General features: G+C 30.7%; 2 protein-coding genes, 1 long non-coding RNA gene and 1 pseudogene across 3 annotated transcripts; 2 read left to right on the forward strand and 2 right to left on the reverse strand.

Moving 5' to 3' along the window:
• Nucleotides 1-3,314: 3,314 nt before the first annotated feature.
• On the forward strand, nt 3,315-5,923 carry LOC114417285 (xyloglucan endotransglucosylase/hydrolase protein 9-like). Its single transcript, XM_028382432.1, has 4 exons — nt 3,315-3,593; nt 3,779-3,879; nt 4,441-4,634; nt 5,304-5,923. Exons 1-4 carry the CDS (start codon nt 3,419-3,421, stop codon nt 5,725-5,727), a joined length of 894 nt encoding a protein of 297 aa, XP_028238233.1. The 5' UTR covers nt 3,315-3,418; the 3' UTR covers nt 5,728-5,923.
• Nucleotides 5,924-12,852: 6,929 nt separating this feature from the next.
• Nucleotides 12,853-15,099, reverse strand: LOC114416374 (annotated as a pseudogene).
• Nucleotides 15,100-16,073: 974 nt separating this feature from the next.
• Nucleotides 16,074-18,729, reverse strand: LOC114417286. Its single transcript, XM_028382433.1, has 3 exons — nt 17,719-18,729; nt 16,809-17,342; nt 16,074-16,588 (listed from the first exon to the last, which is right to left on the reverse strand). The coding sequence occupies exons 1-3, from the start codon at nt 18,514-18,516 to the stop codon at nt 16,478-16,480; spliced, it is 1,443 nt and encodes a 480-aa protein (XP_028238234.1). The 5' UTR covers nt 18,517-18,729; the 3' UTR covers nt 16,074-16,477.
• A 1,451-nt stretch (nt 18,730-20,180) lies between these two features.
• Nucleotides 20,181-21,593, forward strand: LOC114414289. Its single transcript, XR_003667175.1, has 3 exons — nt 20,181-20,527; nt 20,960-21,026; nt 21,483-21,593. It is a non-coding gene; the product is annotated as an uncharacterized LOC114414289 (long non-coding RNA).
• The last annotated feature ends 513 nt before the right edge of the window (nt 21,594-22,106 follow it).

Consider the following 22,106-nt stretch of genomic DNA (forward strand, 5'->3'; position numbering starts at 1 on the left):
TTCGAAAAAATTAATTATATTAGAAACTATATATGGTTTAATCGGACCAAAGGGGCTCTATCTGTTTCGTTTCACTCTTGTCACGTGTTTTTAGGTGACACATATCTCAATGCAAACTTAAAAAAAAAAGGTACTAAATTAAGAGGGAGTTAATGGAGTGCAACTCATCCCAACAATATCAAGACTAATTAATAAAAGAAAAAACATAAATAAAGAAAAAGATTAAGTTAATATTTAATTACTTTTTTTAAAAAAATAATCTGAATTTAATGCGCACGAATATTTTATTCACTGCAGTACTTGTGAAGTGTGGGAATATTATTAGGGTTGTAGGAGTTTATGACATTATCATCATATGGCATTTTTATAGGCTGAAATGTAATTTTGTTCTTTTTAATTTTTTAAATTTATGATTTTAATTTTTTTAATTTTTAATTATAATATTTGATTTTTTAGTTTTATAAATTTATTATTTTAATTTTATTAATAGATTATTAATTAATAATTGTGATTATTAGAGATATTAAATTAAATAAAAATTATTAATCATTAAAATTTTTAATAGAAAACTATTAATTCTAACATAGTATTAATATTGGTGGAATCACATACGACAGTAAAGGGAGGAAAAGTGTTGATAATTTATTTATTTAATAATTAATAATTTTAATTAATTTATAATTAACTTAATAATTCAATTAATTATAACAGAAGAACTAAAATTATTAATTTATAAAATTAAAAAGACCAAATGTGAGACTTAAAATCTTAGAAAATCAAAATTATAGATTTAAAAATTAGAAAAATCAAAATTATAATTTAAGCTTTTTTTTTATCAAGTATCATCATATAGTATAAATTACTTGAAGGTTAAATTAATTTTATCCTTGAATTTATTATTTAAGTTTAATTTAATTATGTAATTTTTTAATTCTTTTGCGTTTAGTTTGATTATCTAATTTTTAAAATTAATTTTTTCAATTTGATCTAAATTAAATTTACGATGTTAAAAAATGTTCATTTTACAGCTATTTAGAAATAATCTTATCTAAAATTATGATTACTTTTCCTTGAAAATCATAAACACACAAGAAGATGAAGATTTTCATCCTAATCCATTTTATTTGACACCGACGTATCAAGCATGATTCCATGGATGAAAAAACCTAACATTATTACCACGTATAATAAATTTTGAAAAAGGAACCCCGTTGAGTAAGTGCGTTCGTAATTTCGTATACTCCAGCTGGAAACGCCGTTCGCAATAGCAAGATCGAGACAAACAAAAGCTGAACGTGAACCATATACTGTTACTAGTACTTTTTAACCCCTACGTTGTTTATAGTAGTACTACTCCATTATTATTATTAAATATATTTCATATAATCTAAATAAAAAAAATTAAATAAATAACATATGTACTAAAACTGTAAAATCTCTTTATATTATTATTATTATTTAATTACAATAATTTTATTGATTCTTATGATCATTATTTAGAATTTATATTAAAAATTATTCTAATTAATCAGTTTATTAAAATCTTCGTAACAATACATGCTTCCTTAACTCGCAAATAAAGTTATATAATAACATGATAAAATGTACAATGAAACTATATTACCGACATATTTTTCTGAATAAAATAATTCTATAATTTGTCCAGTAAATGTAAAAAAAATAAATAAAAGAAATAAGCGGAAGAGAAATTAGTAAAATGAAAATCTTTCTTTATTTAATATGAGAGAAACATGTGAGAAAGTATCACTTCTTATCCTATTATTTTTAATTTAATAACTATGCAATAAATTACAAAAATAAATTTGTTTTCTTTTTCTTTATTTTTTCATATTTTTTAATTATTTTTAGTTTTCGAAATTATTTATTTATATTTTCCATTTTTATTTTATTTCTCATATGGGATATGGCACAGATCATTAACGTGAGTCATAAGTGATAGTATACAATTCATGCCAATAAAGATAGAATCTATTACATTTATACTTTCACAAAAAAAAGAAGCATTTATACAATTTAAATCTGTAGAAAAGCATTCGAATACCCTACATGGCAATTATGAATATTTTTATATCTTAAAAAAGTTGGAACAAGGACTATGCCCTAAGATTGTAAGACACGCATAGGGAGTGTTGTCAAACTTGTACTAGCAATGACAGCTGGATTGCCACGCTCACCTTCTTTATCCATCCAACACTTACACCACATCATTTTATTATTGCACCATGTTTGCCACAACCATACATTGTGTACGATCGTCTCTACTCTCTAGGACATTTATGATAATTAAATACATTTCCATTTCAGACCTTAACCAGTCCTTTCTTTAATTAAAAACTTTGACATTATTAGTCTCATTTGTTACCAATAATATCATCCTCAAATTTGTGTTAAGTAAGTAATGTTTTTGTTATACTAGACTATATAAGTCAGTCTTTTTTTTATGAAAGATAATTTTATTTTATTCAAGTAAAGTTATACTAATATATAGTCAAAATTTTTCTTTTTGAAAATTTCACATATCTACATATTTAAAATTTGAATTCTAGATTGATTGTAATATTATTAAACACATAAACCAACCCATAAAGTTATTATATTTAGAAGAAAAAAAAGTTATCTACTATAATAATAATACTTGAAATGAAAACTTGTTCATGTATAAAAATCCTATTTTGTTTAAGTTAACATCCTGATACATGTTTGATTTATAGTTATAAAATTAATTTGGGACGAAAAATAATTTTATCAACAAATCATAACTCTTCTATTTTTCATTTTATTTTTTAACTGGTGGAGTTTTATTAAAACACACGGTAACACTTTTAGCTACAAACCAAACATTCACTTAAAAAATGCAAGCATAATTGCCTTCAAACAAAGAGATACATGATCTCAAAAAAAAAAAAGAATTAGAGATTAATCATTAAGTTCAAATTGATTAGTGGCTAAAATATATGTAATATTGTTTAGGTAAATTATCAAGTAAAATAAACAATTAGTTGAATTTGATTAGGGAAAAAAACATCTGACATAGTGGTCCCTTCTCCTAATCGTAGAGTTATTCTGACACAGTACTGTGCCCAGTGTGGAGTTCTCGAGTGAACAGCTTTGGCCAGCTGTTACTGGGCACAGTAACGGCACCATTTGCCACACACCACATCATCCTTCTTTCTGGGTATTTGAAATCCACCCTGGCAGATGATGTGGCACACTCCTCCATGATGTGATGAACTTATCTCACAAGCCACTTTTCAAACACATTTTCCTTTCCCCTATAAAAACCTCTTCCCTCACCAGAGTTCTCCACTACTACTCAGCATTTTTCAGAGTAGAACCTTCACTCTGCTATCCCCCATATTCCTGTGTTTCCTTTGAAAAAAAAAGAAGAAGAAAAAACATGTCTAGGTTTTTTGGATTCTTCTTTGTGGGTCTTACGTTGTTGTTGGTCGGTGTGGCAAATGCTATGGCTAACTCTTCCAACAAATTTGATCAACTCTTCCAACCAAGTTGGGCTTTTGACCACTTTATTCATGAAAGGGATCTTCTCAAACTCAAACTTGACAAATTTTCCGGTAAATCACCTTTTTTTTTTGTGTCTTTTTTTTCCACCCTCAAAACCTTATCACAAGCCTTTTATTAGTTATGATCATTGACCCCCTCCATTGAGAAATTTAATAATGACATTATGGTGTTATTACCTTATTGGGAAATTGCTTATTTTGTGTTAGTAACTGATATTAACTTGGGACATTTTCAGGGGCTGGTTTTACTTCCAAGAGCAAGTATATGTTTGGGAAAGTTACCATCCAGCTTAAGCTCGTGGAAGGTGACTCTGCTGGAACAGTCACTGCTTTCTATGTAAGTGAACAAATTTCATTCTAATTCATTTAGTTATTTTATTAATTTTCTTAATCTTTAATTAATGTTTGTCATTATAACTTAATTCAATTAAATATAAATACTAACTTGGCAAGTTATGTGGCGTTAACCATTCATTCATTACTCATCTATGGAGATGCTCTACCTTTGGGACCCCATTGAATGCAAACAATTTAAATCGATAGAAACAACATTTCCCTAAATACAGAATGTTGTTTTCCTCTTTTTATTTATTTATTTTGTAATCAATAAAAAGTCTAACAACACAGTTATTAGTGGCAGCTACCTCCTACTACCGTCTTACCCTCGTGATTTACTTTAGATCCAATTAATATTCGCATTTATAACTTTTGTCCCCAACTTTCCAATCTACGAACCAATGCTTGGTTAAATTCTGTTGTTGGAACTTTATTTTCACCATGATCATCCTGTTATTCTGTGGCTGTATTGACTTTTCACTTTTCTTTTTCTTTTTTTTTGTGATTCAATTATTGCGGAATCTAAATGAATCTGACACGGTGATTAATTGATGTGACGTAGATGTCATCGGACGGTCCAAGCCACAACGAGTTTGATTTTGAGTTTCTAGGCAACATCACAGGGGAACCTTACTCGGTCCAAACCAACGTGTATGTGAACGGTGTGGGCAACAGGGAGCAAAGGCTCAACCTTTGGTTCGACCCCACCAAGGATTTTCACTCATACTCTATCTTCTGGAATCAACGTCAAGTTGTGTAAGCACCCATTCCCCTTCTTAATTATGCATATTAAAGTTTAAGTATTTAATGTAATCATGTAACTTTAGAGTTATGGCATGTTTGAGGCGATGGTCAAAACCAATTATGAAATTAAGGTGAATATGAAACAACATATAGTTTTGAAAAAATCATGTTGACATTATAATTTTGAAGTAATAACCATGATTTTAAAGATATCCAAAAACGCTACTACTGTTTTTTAAATTAAAAAGTGATGAGGTTCAATAACAAAAATTCACTATAGGGAATAATAGTTCACAATGGGTCTGAATAAAGCTGTAAAATTGCCTGCTTTTTCCATTATGGTGGTTGAGCTATCATAGACTTGGTTTTACTGGGTATCCATTGGGGATCACACAAAAACAAAAATCCCATGGAAAAGGAATTGGAATCTTGGACAATTATGGGTCTTTAGCAGAATATGTAGGTACATTTGTTTGTGCTATCATGAGCATCATTTAATTTTGCATGTAGTACATATGCAAGTTGCAAGACTTTTTTTTTATAATTGTACTGTTAAAAAATATAAATTGAATCAAATTCACACACATGAGATTTAGTACAATTTTAAATGTTTGTACATACTGTTATCAACACATTCTTAGATTATAATGTTGTTGTATGTTTTTTTGTTTATGTGATCAGATTTTTGGTGGATGAGACACCAATAAGGGTGCACACAAACATGGAGCACAAGGGAATTCCATTTCCTAAGGATCAACCCATGGGTGTGTATAGTTCAATTTGGAATGCTGATGATTGGGCCACGCAGGGTGGTCGCGTAAAAACAGATTGGAGCCACGCACCCTTCATTGCCACATACAAGAACTTTGAGATCAATGCTTGTGAGTGTCCCGTGTCAGTGGCTGCAATGGATAATGCTAAGAAGTGCACTAGCAGTGAGGGCAAGAAGTATTGGTGGGATGAGCCTAATTTGGCTGAACTCAACTTGCACCAGAGCCACCAGCTTATGTGGGTTAGGGCAAGACACATTTTCTATGACTATTGCACTGACACTGCTAGGTTCCCGGTCTCGCCTGCTGAGTGTGTCCATCACCGTCACAACTGAGCAAAAAATAATTTATTAAAATTAGTCTTTCATATTTTGTTCTAATTTTAAGGGAAGTTATGAAGATAGGATTGGGGAATAAGAAAAGAAAATGGTGGGTGGAGAACAAAGTTGTGGAACATGTCCTCCATGTTTCTGCTTGTAATATATTGCCACAGTATAACTAATGTGAATTATTGGTTTTTCTTCTTGTATATTCAAATTTATCTAATTTTTTAAGTTTCAAATCTTGGATGCAATAGAATATCAAACGGTGTGACAAGTCTCATGGATAAATCTTTAGATAGGTCCCTAAAATATATTGGCACAGCATAATGGACAATTTATCTTAAGTAATAACAAATGAAATCCTTAACACAATTGAATATTAAGTGGGATTACAAGTATAATGGATAAATCTTCACCCAAAAAAAAGTATAATGGATAAATTTAGATAGTCCCTAAAATATATTGCATAATGTGAACTAATAGTTTATCTTCTTGTACAATCTAATTTATCTTAATTATATAAAGTTCGCCGGGGGGGACAATTGTAATGGATAAATTAATCTCTAGGATAGGTGATGTGAATTTAAATTTAATTTTACTTGTATGGTGTGAGACAGAATATTGATTTGGATGTATTTTGGGCAATTCCTACTACATTAGATTTATTGATGTTGCTCGCTTCACGGGTTGATTGCCTTAGGGTTAGGGGGGGGACCAAGAGGGGAAAAAAATATTTGATAAGGGAGAAGTAGGGAATGGAGAGATAGAGGGAAACAAATAATTTGATACATGAAGCCGGACATGGTGTTGTGGGCCAAAAAAATTTAAGGTTTGAGGACTTAGCTTTTTTGGGTAATGCCCGTATTTTGAAACCTTTTTCTATTTGAGAAAGTTTCTCAATTTTGTGCTACCATTTTTCATAGATGAGAGAAGAGGTACAAAATAAACGAATGTGTGAGTGTGTTTATATAATGTCTCTAAAGCAAGGAGAAATTCCTAATTTGGTTGCTTAATCGTTTCTATGGATAGACAATGCTTGAAAGAATCAGATTTAATGATCAACGAAAGAGTGGCAAGATTAGATGCATAAACAAATCGGAAAGCAAGCGGGGATTGGAATATTTAAACAGTGCAATTTAGAAAAAGGGCTTTGCGAATATGGCAATCATTTTCAATGCCATCTTTTTTGAGGAATACCTTATGATATTGATAAGGTTTGATTGATTGCATTGGTTTTGGAGAAAAAAGACACAATAATTATGTGCATGGCAATTTTTGTTGAACTTTATAAATTTGGCACAAAAAGGTCATGATTTATTTTATTTTAGACTAAACGCAATATTATAATTGTAATCAATCCTTTCTTTTCATTGATAGAAATAAAGATAAATATGAGTCTTTAGTTGGTAGGTGCCTTCAAATTTACCTATATGGCGTAGGGCAACTTGACAACAAACATGTGAAACCTATGTTGTAATTAGGGTGGTTGACCCAACAATTATAACAATTAATACGATTAACGCCTTGTTAATAAGGCTGGGCCCTTGGCTTGCGTGGACAATTAAAGTTTGTCTTTAAGAGGAGGATAGAGGCTACAAAGGTGATGATGGGTTCCTCCGTTTGAAAGGGATACTTATGGGCCATGTTCAATGAAGTATGACATAAAAGTTAACGGGTCATTTTTTTCAACTCAAATTATTTAATTGAGGGTCCTATTTAGTTAAATGATATGACAAGTTTTGGGGTACAAAATCGAGGATTGTGTATTTCATTGGTTTTGCACAATGAACACCTGAAAAAAAGTAATTTCTGGTTATGATGAATCGTACCAATAGTATAGATTACATGCTTTTATACTAACTGCAATTGTATTACAGCTAAAGAATATAGCTTGATACATTATATTTAACTGCACAGCGAAAACGTTGTAAATTGGGCCAATTTTATTTTAAATGAACTTCAGCGTTGCAAGGGAACAATTTATTAGTTTGGTTATGTTACAGTTGAATATTTTAGGAATAGGAAAGGGTAATTTTTTTTTTTTTTGAAAGAAGGAAAGGGTAGTTTTAATTAGTGGATTAAAGTTTGAAAAATAAGATTGATTAATCAACGTATGTTATAAACTTAGTTTAGCAAAATATGAGTTTATTGTAGTGATTTATATTTAGATATTTTTTTTGGAAAAATTATAATATTAATCAAAAGTATTTTTACATATGTAATTACTAAGAATTAAGAAATATAAAGTTTATAACTTAATAAGGTAGGTAGTACGGGAACCAGTGATTGTTGGCATTTAATATTCTCCATTAAATTCTCCAATTGAGGACTGATCATTTAAAAACAATCTCAATGTTGCTTGGAATTGAAAGTTCGTTCTAGGTTAAGAATAGTTGTGCAAATTAACATACTAAATAAAAGAAATCAAATATTACCAAACTGAATTTTTTGAGACAGACTTAAGTTGGAGGAGACCAAATCGTAAAGTAAATGTAGCCTAGTGTGAGGTGTTGTATATGGGGAATAATGAAAATGCAAGAAGATATGTAATTTGATTTAAGCAACTGGTAAAGGATCAGTAGTCAGAAGTTTTGATAGTAGCTAGTTGGTTCAAATTTAAGTAACCTTCATTATAAGAATTAAAAAATTATTTACGTATAACTTCTATATTTATATAATTATCAAGGATAATATTGTTTATTTGTTAAATTATATTCGTTTATAATTTACAATGGATATTTCAGCACAAAGAGAACTCTTCCTCTCCACACTATCCCTAATTGTTGGGGAGATTCGAGTAATCCAAAATCTTAAGACTCAGGTTTATGGATCTTCTCCTTAATGTGCTCAATTTTTTCACTTTTATCCAATGTGGGACTCTACCTCACACTTCTAACCCACCCGAATGAACCCTCAAAATCATATGATTTTGTAAATGTTATTATTTGCACCTATGATTCACGAGCAGTAACATCCCTTTCACTCCGTTGGTGTTCGAGATTCCATCCATAATTTGTCGTGTGTTGCCAGTTATGTCCCTCATGGCCTTATCAACTTATCTGTCTTGCCTCGGAAGAAAGGGTCTTCTCCTAAGCCAAGGATCATGGATTTGAGAAAGAACAAAATGTGAGAAAATTGAAGAGGGAAACAAATTGTGAATTTGATTTGATTTGATTTGGAGACCTCGTGATATAGTACACCGACAACCGACATATTCCATGTCTCGACTTTGGGAAATTAAGTCCAAAAACAATTGAAGCATGGATCCATGTCCCAAGTGACCATTGGGATGGATAAGGTTTGGCTTAACGTTTGATGGGTTAAATTAAAAAGACAAATGCTAACAAATGTTATAAGACATTAACTAAGGAATCACTATTATCAATTAGTGCTATTAATACATTAGTTAAAAAAAATTATTGTAGAGATCATAAACACATAACGTGAAGCGCAATTTTGTGCATATTAATAAAAAAATCCATTTTAATTTTTTAATCAATGTCCTAACATTTATCTTAATTGAAAAATTATGAGTAGAATTTTTTTATTGGGAGACACAATTATATCACTAGAAAAAAAATTATTATATTTTATATATATATCATGGGAAAAAAATAATTCAAAAATTTATTCTTTGATAATAAAAAAAAACTCTTAAAACACTGATTAGTCAGACCAATAAAAAAAACTAAGAGTTTCAATTCAAAAGATGGTGGGAAGAGAGCTATCGATTGAAATGGACGTTGGACCCCAACACAATGGATAATCAATTTTGGATGAGTCCATCAAGAACAAATGTTTATTGGGGTTAACTTTTGACTAGTTAATAATTAGTTATGTGTTGAATGCTGATATACAATTTTTTTCGTGTGGCCATAATGTACCAATCCTGTTATCATTAGGTCCTATTTTACGAGAGCAAACGTGGACGTATCATAAACAATAGAACTAAAGTACATAATCTTTTAGTGATTTGAGTGTTAGCACTTAGCAAAGTGATGTTTAAATTGGAGGTAATGATAAAATGACCCAGGTAAAGTTGGGTTTGATATGTGTAAAGTTAAAAAAAATAAGAATGTATTTATTATTAATTTAAAATCAATTTCTTAAAAAAAACTTAAAATCAATTAAATTATAAGATATTACAATTTAAATTAAAGATAAACATATTTTTATCAATGTTATTGGTCTAACTAGAATTAAGCTTGAATTGAAAAATCATTGAGATTTTTTAGCAAAAAAGAGCCATTAATAAAATTGGTAATTAAATATTTTATTCCAGTATGATATGATGAGGGACGGATCTAGAAAATCATAAAGGAAAGTTAAAATTTGTATAAAGTTATCTATTAATTTTACGCATAATATAAAAATTGATTTTTATTTTAAATGATACAAGAAAAAAAAATACATGTACATATTAATAACTTGATTTTTTTCAGGTTTAGAAGAATAGTTTATCCTCAAGCACAATAACAATGAAACAAACAAGACTCGCAATAAAAAAAAAAAACTCATGAGATATAATAATTAAAAATCATCAAATTATATAAATATACTTATAATATAATATTAATAATAATTAATAAATAGATAGATAAATAAGACTTATAATAACACACAAAATATAATTCATTTAGGTAATAACAATTGAACAAAGTCATAAAGATATCATTCTTTTTTCTTAGGATATCATTTGCTAGATTTATTAATCAGTATATATTATTTTTTTAACTGGAAGTAGCTAGTATGTATATTATTAATGATTATATATATATATATATATATATATATATATATATATATATTATTTTGTTACAAGAGATAAAAAAACAAAAAGAGAAACTCATCCGCAAGTAGCTAGCATATGCACCAAGTCATGTGGAGCTTCAATATAATATACTTGATAGAAGTCTGAGGGAGTCCCCATAAATCTGTCTCTGCATATGATGACAAAAATAAATAAATATATTTTTATTTTCTCATTTTATATATTTATTCACGAGAATTCTTGAGGTTAATAGGAATACGATGGTGCCACTGAATAGAAATTAGTCAATTATAAAGTCCCTTTCTTAGAGCATCTATAATAAAAAATTGTTTAATGGGTTGTTTAACAAAAAAATATTTTTTTATGTATTATATGTAATTTTGAGTTGCTTAAAATTTGAAAAAATTATTTATATAAGAAATTATTATTCATGAGTTGTTTAACTTTATATTAAATATAAATGAGAAAAATATATATAATATTTATGAGTTAATCAACATGTTAATAAAAATAACCATTAGAGAGAAAATTAGTTTAGTTATTTAAGATTGATGACCCATAAGTTCTTTATATCATTGGAGATTCTCTTATTAGTGTTTGTTAAAAAAAAAGGAGAAGAGGAAAAAAGAAAGCAATAAAAGGAGAATAACCGAAATAATGAAGTTTTTATTTTATTTATAAACTTTAGTGTATGACTTCACAATAATGCAAAAGATTCTAACTAGGTTGAGACCACAAACATTAAAAATCCTAAGATACACCAATTAGAAAAATATATTATTGATGAAACAAAGAACAAAACAAGAACAGTTTGAGGAGACCAAAACCAAAACTCAAGCTGGAAGAAACTATAAGAACCTATTCATTTCGCTGCAACAAAAAATGGGAAGTACCCCACCATCAAAAATCAGAAATAGAAGAAGCATAAGAGGCAAATAAGTTTGCACAAGAGTTGCTCTATCGGTAAATGTGACCAACTGAAAAGAAATATATTTTGAATTAAATCTATACAATTCAATCACTAATTTTTCAGACACCATGGAACCAAACTAAGGTTATAGAAAGATATGGTTATACAATTCAACCGAAATAATGGAGGTTAGGCTCGTGTATAGTACAACTTCAATATCCGTAAGCAGGATCGTCGATGTAAACAATAATTTGCAGAAGTTAAAGAGGGAAAGCTTACCATGATTTGGGAACCTAGCCTTAAAACTCTGCAATTTTCTATCCTAATAAGGGTGTATACAAGTTTTAGATTATTATCATGTCATCTAAATGGAAAAATTATTGTAAACTTTTTTATTTTTGAAGTTGTAAACTTAACGATTAAGATTGCTTCACATTCGAATTTTCGAATCACAAGATAATTGGTAGGAGTACCATTCTATAATGACTTTACTTTTTTTTTTATCTTAATTGAGAAGGAAGAATTTTTACTTTACCATAAAAAGAGAAATTCATGGAGCAACTCTGGAGATATCTTGTCTTTGGATACTTTGCTTGAAAAATTACGATCAATTTTGGCGAAACTTAATTTCTAAATCCTAACAAATCCTATGATGTTTGAGAAACTTAATTTCTAAATTTAATATTAATGAAGTCTATGAGATTTTAATTAAAAAACAAATCCATTTCCATTTCCATTTTATTAACTATATGGAAAATATGCCAAGTATTTCTTGTTATAAGAGTTAAACAAATGCATGAAAAGTAAATGAAAATTAATTTCTTAACTTTCCAAAAAGAAAAGACATTGTTTAAGTCCTTAAAATTTTTTGAGTTATGTTAGGCTTTGAGTAATCCGGTCAGGTTAGTCTGTAAATCATTAGAGGAAAAGAAGAGAGACAATTGTGCACCTTGCTATATTGGGGGATCATAACCAGATTTCCATTAAGTTAAAGTAGACTAATAATGGTATCATCAACACATTAAACCCATATCACATATCCATAGTTTAATAAATTCCCTTAAATCACTTGAAATACATTTCACTAAATATAAATAGTTATTATTAATCAATTACATTACATAAGTGGTAATAGCTTGTATCGTTCAACTAATTAATTTAGAATTCAAATTTTGTTTGATATTTAATTTGAGTATGAAATAAATTATGTTGAAAAAAAATATCTATTTTATGTGTACTCAAGGTCTCCAATGAAAATTAATTTACAAATCCTTGCTAATTGCTAATGACATGGATGGTAAATAAGCTTTGAAACACAAATAATAGTTCTAAACAAATAGACTTAAATAAGAGTAAATAAATCAACTCAAACTTAGAGCTCCACTTTCTTGACATCATTGTGCCATGTCAATTGGAAAGGGTGTGCTAGCAAATAGCAATGACTCGATTCTGCTCTTTAATTTGATATATCGTCTTGTCGTCCAAATCCATCTCCATATTGGTATGTGTACTGAGAAATCCAGGCAAGATTAACGACAATTTGTATGAAATATGTAGGGATATAGAGTCCAGAAACAAGTATTTATTCAAGTTTTGCCATTCTTTGTCAATCAAAGTTTTGTAGTATTGTGGGGCATTTTCTTCCGAAAGACCGGTTTCGTGCAAGTAGCTTACGATAGAATGGAGGTTTCATCCCTCTCTATCTCATCCTGTAGAGAATAACCAGCACAATGTTAGCCATGAAGTTAGATCCCCTAGAATTTTTACTTACAAAAGTATAATCGGTACGTGAATTCCAATGCATACTGCACGTTACAATAATGAGAATAAATAAATAAATTTGTTGCTTTTGAACATGATTTTAAATTACAATCATGATCACGGTTGCGTTTGATTGGTGAGTTAGAAAATCTTTATATTACAGATAATTGTGAGAAAATGTGACTAATGCGGTCATAATTATAGTTGCGTTGAGTCAAAGCATCTTGACATTGTGGTAGCAATTGCGATTGTGGAACTCTATTTAAAATCATGTTTTTGAAGTAAAATTAAAGTACTTTTGTGTTCTTCCAATTTTAATAGTCTAAACATGCACTTAATGGCTAATGAGGTTATGGCAAACAAAGTTAAGATTACCGTTGATGTTCCCAAATCATCGTTGAGCCTTAAAACGGTGAATGAAGAGAGCAATATATAGGTCGTGGTAATTTTATAAATAATGAAGTGTTTGCTCTGTGATGGCTTGGTCTTGGCTGATGAGGAAGTAGATAGGAAGAGTAAGAATAACCCCACATGAGCTTGACATCGTTGCATTTTCTAAGAACTCGTTGAATGGCGAATGACTTTGTTGTAAAACCATTTTGCTTCTTGGAGGTATGCCTTGCACAAATCTGATCACTGTGAAGTAATCAAGTAAATATTTTAGATTTAGTACTTAATAGTAATAAAATAATTAATGAGAAAAATAGATTATTCATTGACACTATAATATAATTTTTTATATATCATCATTCAATCATAACACATTAACAACATTAACAAGTTTATTAATTTTTATGATAATTACATTAAAAATCAGTACATGACCTTTAATTAAACCCACAATTGATTGTGTTGCATTACGTACAGCTTTTGTGAGGTAAGGAAGGGTATTTATGCCCCGTTCTTTAAAGTGTTATAGATGCCATTAACAGTGTTATAGATGGCCATGAAGCTCAATACCAAGCAGTATAGAAGATTGTTTATGGAATTCACGTCCCATCTGATGCAAGTGTGTAAAAAAATTATATTAACTCAGAGTAAGAAAATAGACACAATAGTAAAAGAAATTAAAGAAAAATTTAATTAAAATGAACTTCCTCTTCATATCAATTAGTTGAACATGCAAACCTTTCAACAGCATTTGTGAAGAGCTCCAATTCACCCAAAGTACCATAGATGTCATATACATCATCTAAGAATGTGATTAGTATCCCCACTTTGGTGATTTCTTTGTGGCAATTATTGAATTGAGGTTGAGGAAACATTGCTAGCGACCAAGAGAAGGCTTCCACTAATCTGTCTCGAGCAAAACTCAATTTGCTTGGGAGGCCAATGCCGTCCCTCCACCACCTAAATAACAACACATTAAATTAATTAATACTACATAATGTAAGACAATTGCATAGAAAAATAATATGCACACTCAACCTGCCATCATTTTTTGAATTCCTCCTCAAATTATGGTAATTTAATTTTAGTTTTTTTTTCTAAAATAAAATCTCTTTTAGTATTTAGCTTTAATTGTTAAAAGGATTAAACTTAGATACAATTTTTTTATGTCTTTTAATTTTGTTCTTTAATCAGAATTAAAATTTTACTTCAGCCATCTACGTAATAAAAGGTTACATTAAAGCTTAACACAAATTGAAGAATAATATTAAAAATTCCTAAAGAACTACAATTTGTTCTTTGAAAAAGGTTTTTTTTTAAACATTATTAAAATTACACTTGACTTCCTTTTTTAAAAGAAAAGAAATGCTAACTTAATCAGGTAATGACTTTAAAAATAACCTTTTTTTATTAGGTGGTGATTTTGTACGCATAATTTCTTGTAACAATGTGTAATTATTCTTTTTTTTTTTCCTTGTCTATTTCTTCTCACCTTGATATATACTTCTTTTAGTTATTTTTTATGTGTTGACTGAACCATGTTGAAATCCATAAGCAGTCAAATCAAATAACCAGCCACGAATAATGCATCAAAAAACAGATAAAGGGCACAAGACAATAAAAAAATGAAGAGGCAAAAAAAACTATAACGTAACGAGTGCAAAGAGGTGAGTCTCAATTTCAGTGAGGGTTCGGTGAAAAGTATATCTGTTTTTGTTAAAATGAGAAGCATATTACCATAGTACAGTTATTGCAATTTTCTTAAAATATATCTGAACATCAACTCAAATGACACAAAAGTTTCCTGAAAAGTATAAATGACAAGCTTATGCATATTGTTTCCATGACTATTGCATAACCTGGGTCAGCTTCAGCAATGAACAGAGGTATTTTAATTACTGTCAATCTAACAATTATATATGATTTGTGCAGCCAAAGGAAATTAGTATATAAGAATCCTTTCCCCTTCCCCCTACTCGCTACACCACATCTATCTTTCCATAAGAATCCTGAAGACCATTTGAATAAGTGTTTAACAACCATAAATGACTAATTTGAAGTCAAAATGCCTGTAAATAGACACAAATTCAAAGTGCTCATTACAAGGAAGGAAACCATTTCTAATGGTTAATATGAAGAATTTGTGCTTCTTGAGAGAGAAATACCTTTTATTTATTGATTTAAAAGTTTGGATCCCAAGACTCATGAGAATTAGGGTATGTCTTAAGGTTCAATGAATACTTACAGAGTTACTTTAAGATTTCACATCTTGAGACATCCTTTTGAGATGTGAGTTTGTTTCCTATCAACTGAACCAATCTTTATTGACTAAAATACCTTTTCTATAATATCTTATAAAGTTTTCAACTCTTTTGAATTTTGTTGTATATTCATTCATTGACCGTTAAAAAGTGAGAAAATCAGAATTTGCTAAAAAAACTCTTTAAACAACAAATATTTTTTAATTTTACCTCTACGATATAGAAGAAATAGAAAAGAATCATATAAAAGTTTTTCATCAAAGAATGTCCAAGTTGGAATTCATTGAGTTCATTTATTCTCAATAATTGTGATACATTCCTTGATACCTTTGTAAATACTCTTAGTGCAAATACTATCTCATTGGTTGTATCTGCACATACACCGACGAAAGATTAAAGTTCGAGTTTTTCCAAAACCTACATGAGTCGGAAGTAAAATACTTAATCATAAACTATGTCCCTCAATTAGTTAATGGGGATGCAGAAAAATACTTAATCACAAACTAATTGATTTACTTTCGCACTTTTTACACTCAATAGATACAATAAGTCGGGGGTAAAAGCTACTAATTAACCTATCTGTATTCTCTTCAAGCATCAATTACATGATCCTTGGTACATTATATTAAGAATAAAAGAACCAACATTTGGTCAAAGGCAACCCTTCTGTCAGTGCATGTAAACCAATTCTTCATCTTTGCATTCTCTGATTGCAATTTCCATTTGGTCCCGTGCAGTAGAGGGCAACACATCACAACAGTGCCTTCTTGGAGCACGCAACTGAATATAAAAGAAAAGCGTATAAGTACTACCATTACCAATGTCAAGTGATTATCCCAATAGCCGTGAAGGAACACTAAGGGCATGTTTGGATATATGTCAGAAGTGCTTTTGAGAACTTCTTTATTGGAAATATAAAGTTTTTTCTAATAGAGAAGCTCTTAGAAACACTTCTAGCCTTATATCCAAAAAGACTCATACTAATATCTGACATAGTTACCTGTTTGATGTCAAGGTCTAGCTTATTTGTGACCACTTTGATCACTTCCAGTTTCTTCGGCGATACGTCATCATCGATCGAGCAATTCTGAAAGGATTTCTTGTAACTGCTTATGATGCCATCCTTGCCAGAAGACACATTGTCTAGAAAGAAAACAGTGGATCTTTTACAAGGGTCAGGGTGAAGTTCTCTTGTGTTGAAAGTGTATGATTTTGCCAACATGTTTCCCTTCCTCCACTGCTTGAATGTCTCTTGCACCTTCAGAACATCCGGCAAAAGCATATGGTTTGGGAAAACCTGAACAGCATAGCCCCATGACACTGAAACTGTCCATGAAAACCATCTGTCATAGCATATTGCTTGTTGCAGCATCCTCTGGGAATCCACATTTGCAGCTTCAAACAAATGCTTCAGAGCTTGTTTAGTTGTCATGTTTGGAAAGATTGGATCAGTGTAATCAGGATGATGCAGGGACAACAGAGGAGTTAAAGGATGTGCCGCCAATATGCCAAAGGTGTTTCCCTTTAAATCTACCTGATCCAATTTCACAATCAAAGTTAAAAGAATAATTCAGCTTATCATAAACAAATAATCTTTTTGTCAAATTCCTAAAAGAACTTTTTATGAAAAAATATTCTTTCCCCCCAAAAAAACATGAGTTTAGTTGTGATTCAATGTCATTGTAAAAATTCTTACATTTCAACCAATCAAAAATCATCATCTTTATTAATTTTAAAATAGACATAATAAAAATCAATAAACTTATATGAGAATGTGCGATTGGATGATAGTGTAGAAAAATTATATATTATCACCAAGCATCAAGCATGCACTAATAAGGCTGATCAAAAGGAACAAAATCAAATAACCAGAAAATTTCATCATTTCAAAAGTTAAAACTATTTTGTACCTGGTGAAAACCGGGTTCATGTGTTAATCCTACCCCAAGTTCTGCCAAGCAAGAGTACACCCTGCCATCACTTCCATAGAGATGAGGGTACCTTTCAATACAAGAATCAAAAACCTTGGCCAAGACCTTAGCCAGAGAGGAGCTGATAGCAAAACCTGCACCTCCAAAAGCCATTCCAAAACCAAACACCCTATTCTGCTCATAAACCTCAGAGTGTGCACCAATGTAGTACCAAAGCTCATGATCATACTTGGAAAGCATCTTCACCACATTCTCCGGGAAGAAAACCGTGTCATCATCTCCAAAAACATACCACCTCACCTCCGAATCATTGTACATTGCCACTGTCTCCCCAACAACACGCGCCACGCGAATCGCCGATCGCAGACCACCCTTGTGAGTGAAACGAAACCTTGAAGTGTCCTGAGAGACACAGAGAGGAGGAAGAGAAGTGTCATTCTCATTCCTACCATTGTCTTCATCCGAGAGACTATCCAAAAACACACACCCTTTCATTGTTTTGTTGTTGTTGTTGTTGTTGTTGTTGTTCCACCACAGCTTCACGTAGTCCTTCCTCTTGAACCAAGAAATCTTGCTTGAAGCAATTCCAAACACAAGGTGATCAAGGGTGGTTGGTGTTGTGGACACATCTTGTGATGATGACCTATTCACATGAACTAGCTTTGAAGGCCCCAAAAGAAGCACTGACACAATGAGATAAAGGGCACAGAACGATGAAGAGACCAATATGGAATTAATCAGAGACTGACCCTTGCTGGGTTTGTGAAAAAGCTGCATTTTTTAACAAGAAAATAATGGATCTAGTATTCTTCTGTTCTTCTGATGAAGAGGATTAATTATTTGCCTTATTGGTTGTTGATACTTGAAAAATGGGCTTCATCTGCTGTGTGTGAGAAATGTGAGAACGGTTAAAGACGTGTTTTGAGGTATTATAAGTATAACTCAGCAAAGTTCTGCCGCGATCCTCGGCGTAAGAAAACTAGATTATTTTGACGTTTTTTTAAGTCAGTTAATGTTCCATGTACGTGTATAATAAACTATGGTAGGTGTGTTCGAGGAAAAACTCTAAGTGTCCCTGCCAATTAGATTCGCACGGTTGGCTGGTGTTTGATGGTTATTGGATTCAAGTGGTTGAATTTATATGCATTGACTATAATACAGAAGATAATGGAAAAAAAGGAAAAAAAAAAAGTGGTGGCGGATTTGGCCACCTATCATACATGTTGCAAGTCTATGTTTAAATGAGTATTCATAAAATTTGATTTTAAAATGATATAATTTATGTTTTTATTATAAAATTAAATTTTAATATAAAATTTTAGATCAAACGGACAGATTATTTAAAGTTATTTTATTTCATAATTAATTTTAAATTTTTTTTCAACATAAAATCAAACATATAAAAATATATTAAAAAATTAATTCTAAACTCAAGATTAAGTTTTAAACGGAAAATTAAATACACATTAAAGGTTTGATTCTTGTCCATATATACACGTATAACAATGTCACATCACATGAAAATGAATAGGTGGGTGTGAAAACAACACCCTATGATAGTTCACGCTACTTTTACAATTTAGTTAGGCCTGAAAGCACGATTCTAAGCATTGTTTTGAGATTTAGCGCGTATTTATTGGCTTTCTACCGAATTGTGCGTTTTCAGTTTTACTTTTTCCGTCTTGCTCCTTCAAACTGAAGGGCTATATTATAACTCTTAAAATCTCTTGTAGTAAGTTTTTTTTTTGGTGAAGTAAATCTCTTGTAAGTTATAGCTGTATCTCCCCAACTCTACCAAGATAATTGACCGGTTCAAATTATGCTTAAGTCGTGGACTAGGATAATGCATGATATAGCATTAATATTAGATTATATGATTATAACAATTAAAGTCTATTGCATTGACTGTGTATGAACAAATTGAGTTTTAAAGATTATCAATTTTCTATAATAGAGATTATTAGTAATATTAAGTTTAGTTTCTTATGTATAGACATTCTTGTATTAGGGAGACTTTTTGATTTTTTCTCTAATTGCGGGTATGTCCCGTTTATTGTTGTATCATTTTGGGTTTAATATAATTTACATTTTTCTCAAAAAATATTAAATTATAAGCTTGATTATATTGTTTAATGTCTCCTTGGAATGAACAAAAAAAATTACAAAGAATTACGCCATGTAGCATGGATTTCTACCTATAAAACCAAAAAAAAAAAAAAAACCTGAATTATAACTTGGGGTGAGTATATAAATTTGAATTCACATATGATCCGTTCAACTCATTAAGATGATCCGTTGAACCCATGCAGATGACGGACCTAATTTTTTAACCCGAATAATAATTCCATATTTTAAGTCTGACTCATTTAGTCTCGAGACTTTAAATACTTCCATGCCTGCATTTGTTGAACAGTTATTTAGTTGTATGTTTGACGGGACATTTCATTCAAGCTGTGGAGTAATATTACTCAAGTCTTTATTGCACTTTTTTCTATTACAGATGAGAGATTCTCACAAGGCACTCTGCTGATTGGTTTATCTTAAAGGCGATGCTGGTGTTGCTCATGAAATTGTATTTCCTTGGCCATGTCTTTTATGCTTCATTCCTTGAATCTGTGGAACTACAGTGTTATCTGAGATCATGATTAGGCTTACGTGGATTGTCTGCTAGCATCATGTTTTGATCAGAAGCAAGTTCAGCATATTTCCCAATCATTTCATTTAAAATTTCGACTGCTTGAGTGTATGGAGCTTATGCTATTCCTTTTGGCTGATACTTCTGGATATGGTATGGCTACATGGGCACAGGAAAAATGGAATTAGTAGTTGAGATAGCTTGTTGATGGATTTTTATTTCTTAAGCATCTTGGATATATCTCTACATTTGAGATTCTGTTTTATATCTTACTTCTCGATACAAGTTGGGGATGTGAAATGATCTTAATCCTTGGTACCCTGATTACACTCCAAACAAAGTATAAGCTACATGCGTGGGTTTTACTATATCTGTCATAATATGAGGGTGCTAGTTTCTATCCGCGTTTTTGCTCTTACGTGGGAGGCACTATTACTATTCATTATTATGTTTCTCTTGTTATTCCTGTTAATGTTAAGCTTGGTTTTGTTATCATTTTATGCATTCTGTTTGTATCTTCTGGAATGTTTGTTGGTTTTTTATATTAATTTGCAATAATGGAGCTTTGTTTTTTTTATATTCCAGGGAGGAGAGACTATTTAGGTAATGACTTGAGGGATAAACTTGACAGAAGGCATGTATCTCCTCGAAGGTACTCACCAGCTCCAGACACAACATCTTTATACTTTTTTTTGCTCCTTATTTTTAGTATCATTTCTTAAGTATTTGATTTTTATTTCCCCATTAGCAATTTTATGTTTCACTTTCTGAGGCTGATGTCTTCATTCTTCAAACCTTGAATGTGTCTGATATAACCATTTTCTAGATTTTCATAGAACATCAAACAAGAGAGTTGTCGAGGCATGACTTATTTTTATCTATTGTCTCCAATGTTCATTGCTTCACTATGAAGTTTTGCACCTGTTTAACCGGGTATAAATGAGAGTATGCATTTGTGTATGTGATTTTATTTCTTTATGCACAAGACCATGCCTCTTTATGTTTTATGTTGATGCACACACCAAAGAGAGAGATATGCACATGCTGCTTTACCTAATGATTTTGCACCTGTTGTCTTTCCTAATGTTCCATGAATTAAAAATTGCAGAATACAGTCCTACGGGGTCTTTGGAGAAAACAAGGTAAATTAACCATGAACCACTGATAATTTTGTATGCATCTTTTAGTTTTTGTTGGCATTTACTGTCTATTATTGTTCTTCTTGGATGTAAATGTATATTAAAATTAAAATATGCTATATTTAAGAGATAGATAAAACTGTTAATTTCATAATTCTATTTAGAGAGAAGGAATTTGCATTGATTTGGGAGAGGCAACCTTTGAAAAGGGGAGGGAAAAAGGAGAAGGGTAGGGGGAGACTTGATGCCTTGTGAATAATAGATAAGAGATGAACAAGTTCAAGGGAAACATGCTGAGCAAACCAAAAGTGACTGTATTTTGTGTGCCATGAAATTTTCTACTGTGTAATTGTGCGATGATGAATATGAGGTTTCCTTTTTGTTGGCTTTTGATATTAATCTTCACAATTATTTTTCATAGTAGTCGCATGCTGTGGGCATGACACAGCCTTGTTTAAAGGTGTTTTTTTATATAGGGTTAACCATATCTTGAATTGAAATTTAAATTCCATTCTCACTTTCCTGGCACTTAATTAATAATTGGAATATGCCTTTCTTGGAGCAAACCTTAATTTGTTAATATGTTATTTCAT

The sequence above is a fragment of the Glycine soja genome, chromosome 6, assembly GCF_004193775.1.
Source record: "Glycine soja cultivar W05 chromosome 6, ASM419377v2, whole genome shotgun sequence".
NCBI lineage: Eukaryota > Viridiplantae > Streptophyta > Magnoliopsida > Fabales > Fabaceae > Glycine > Glycine soja.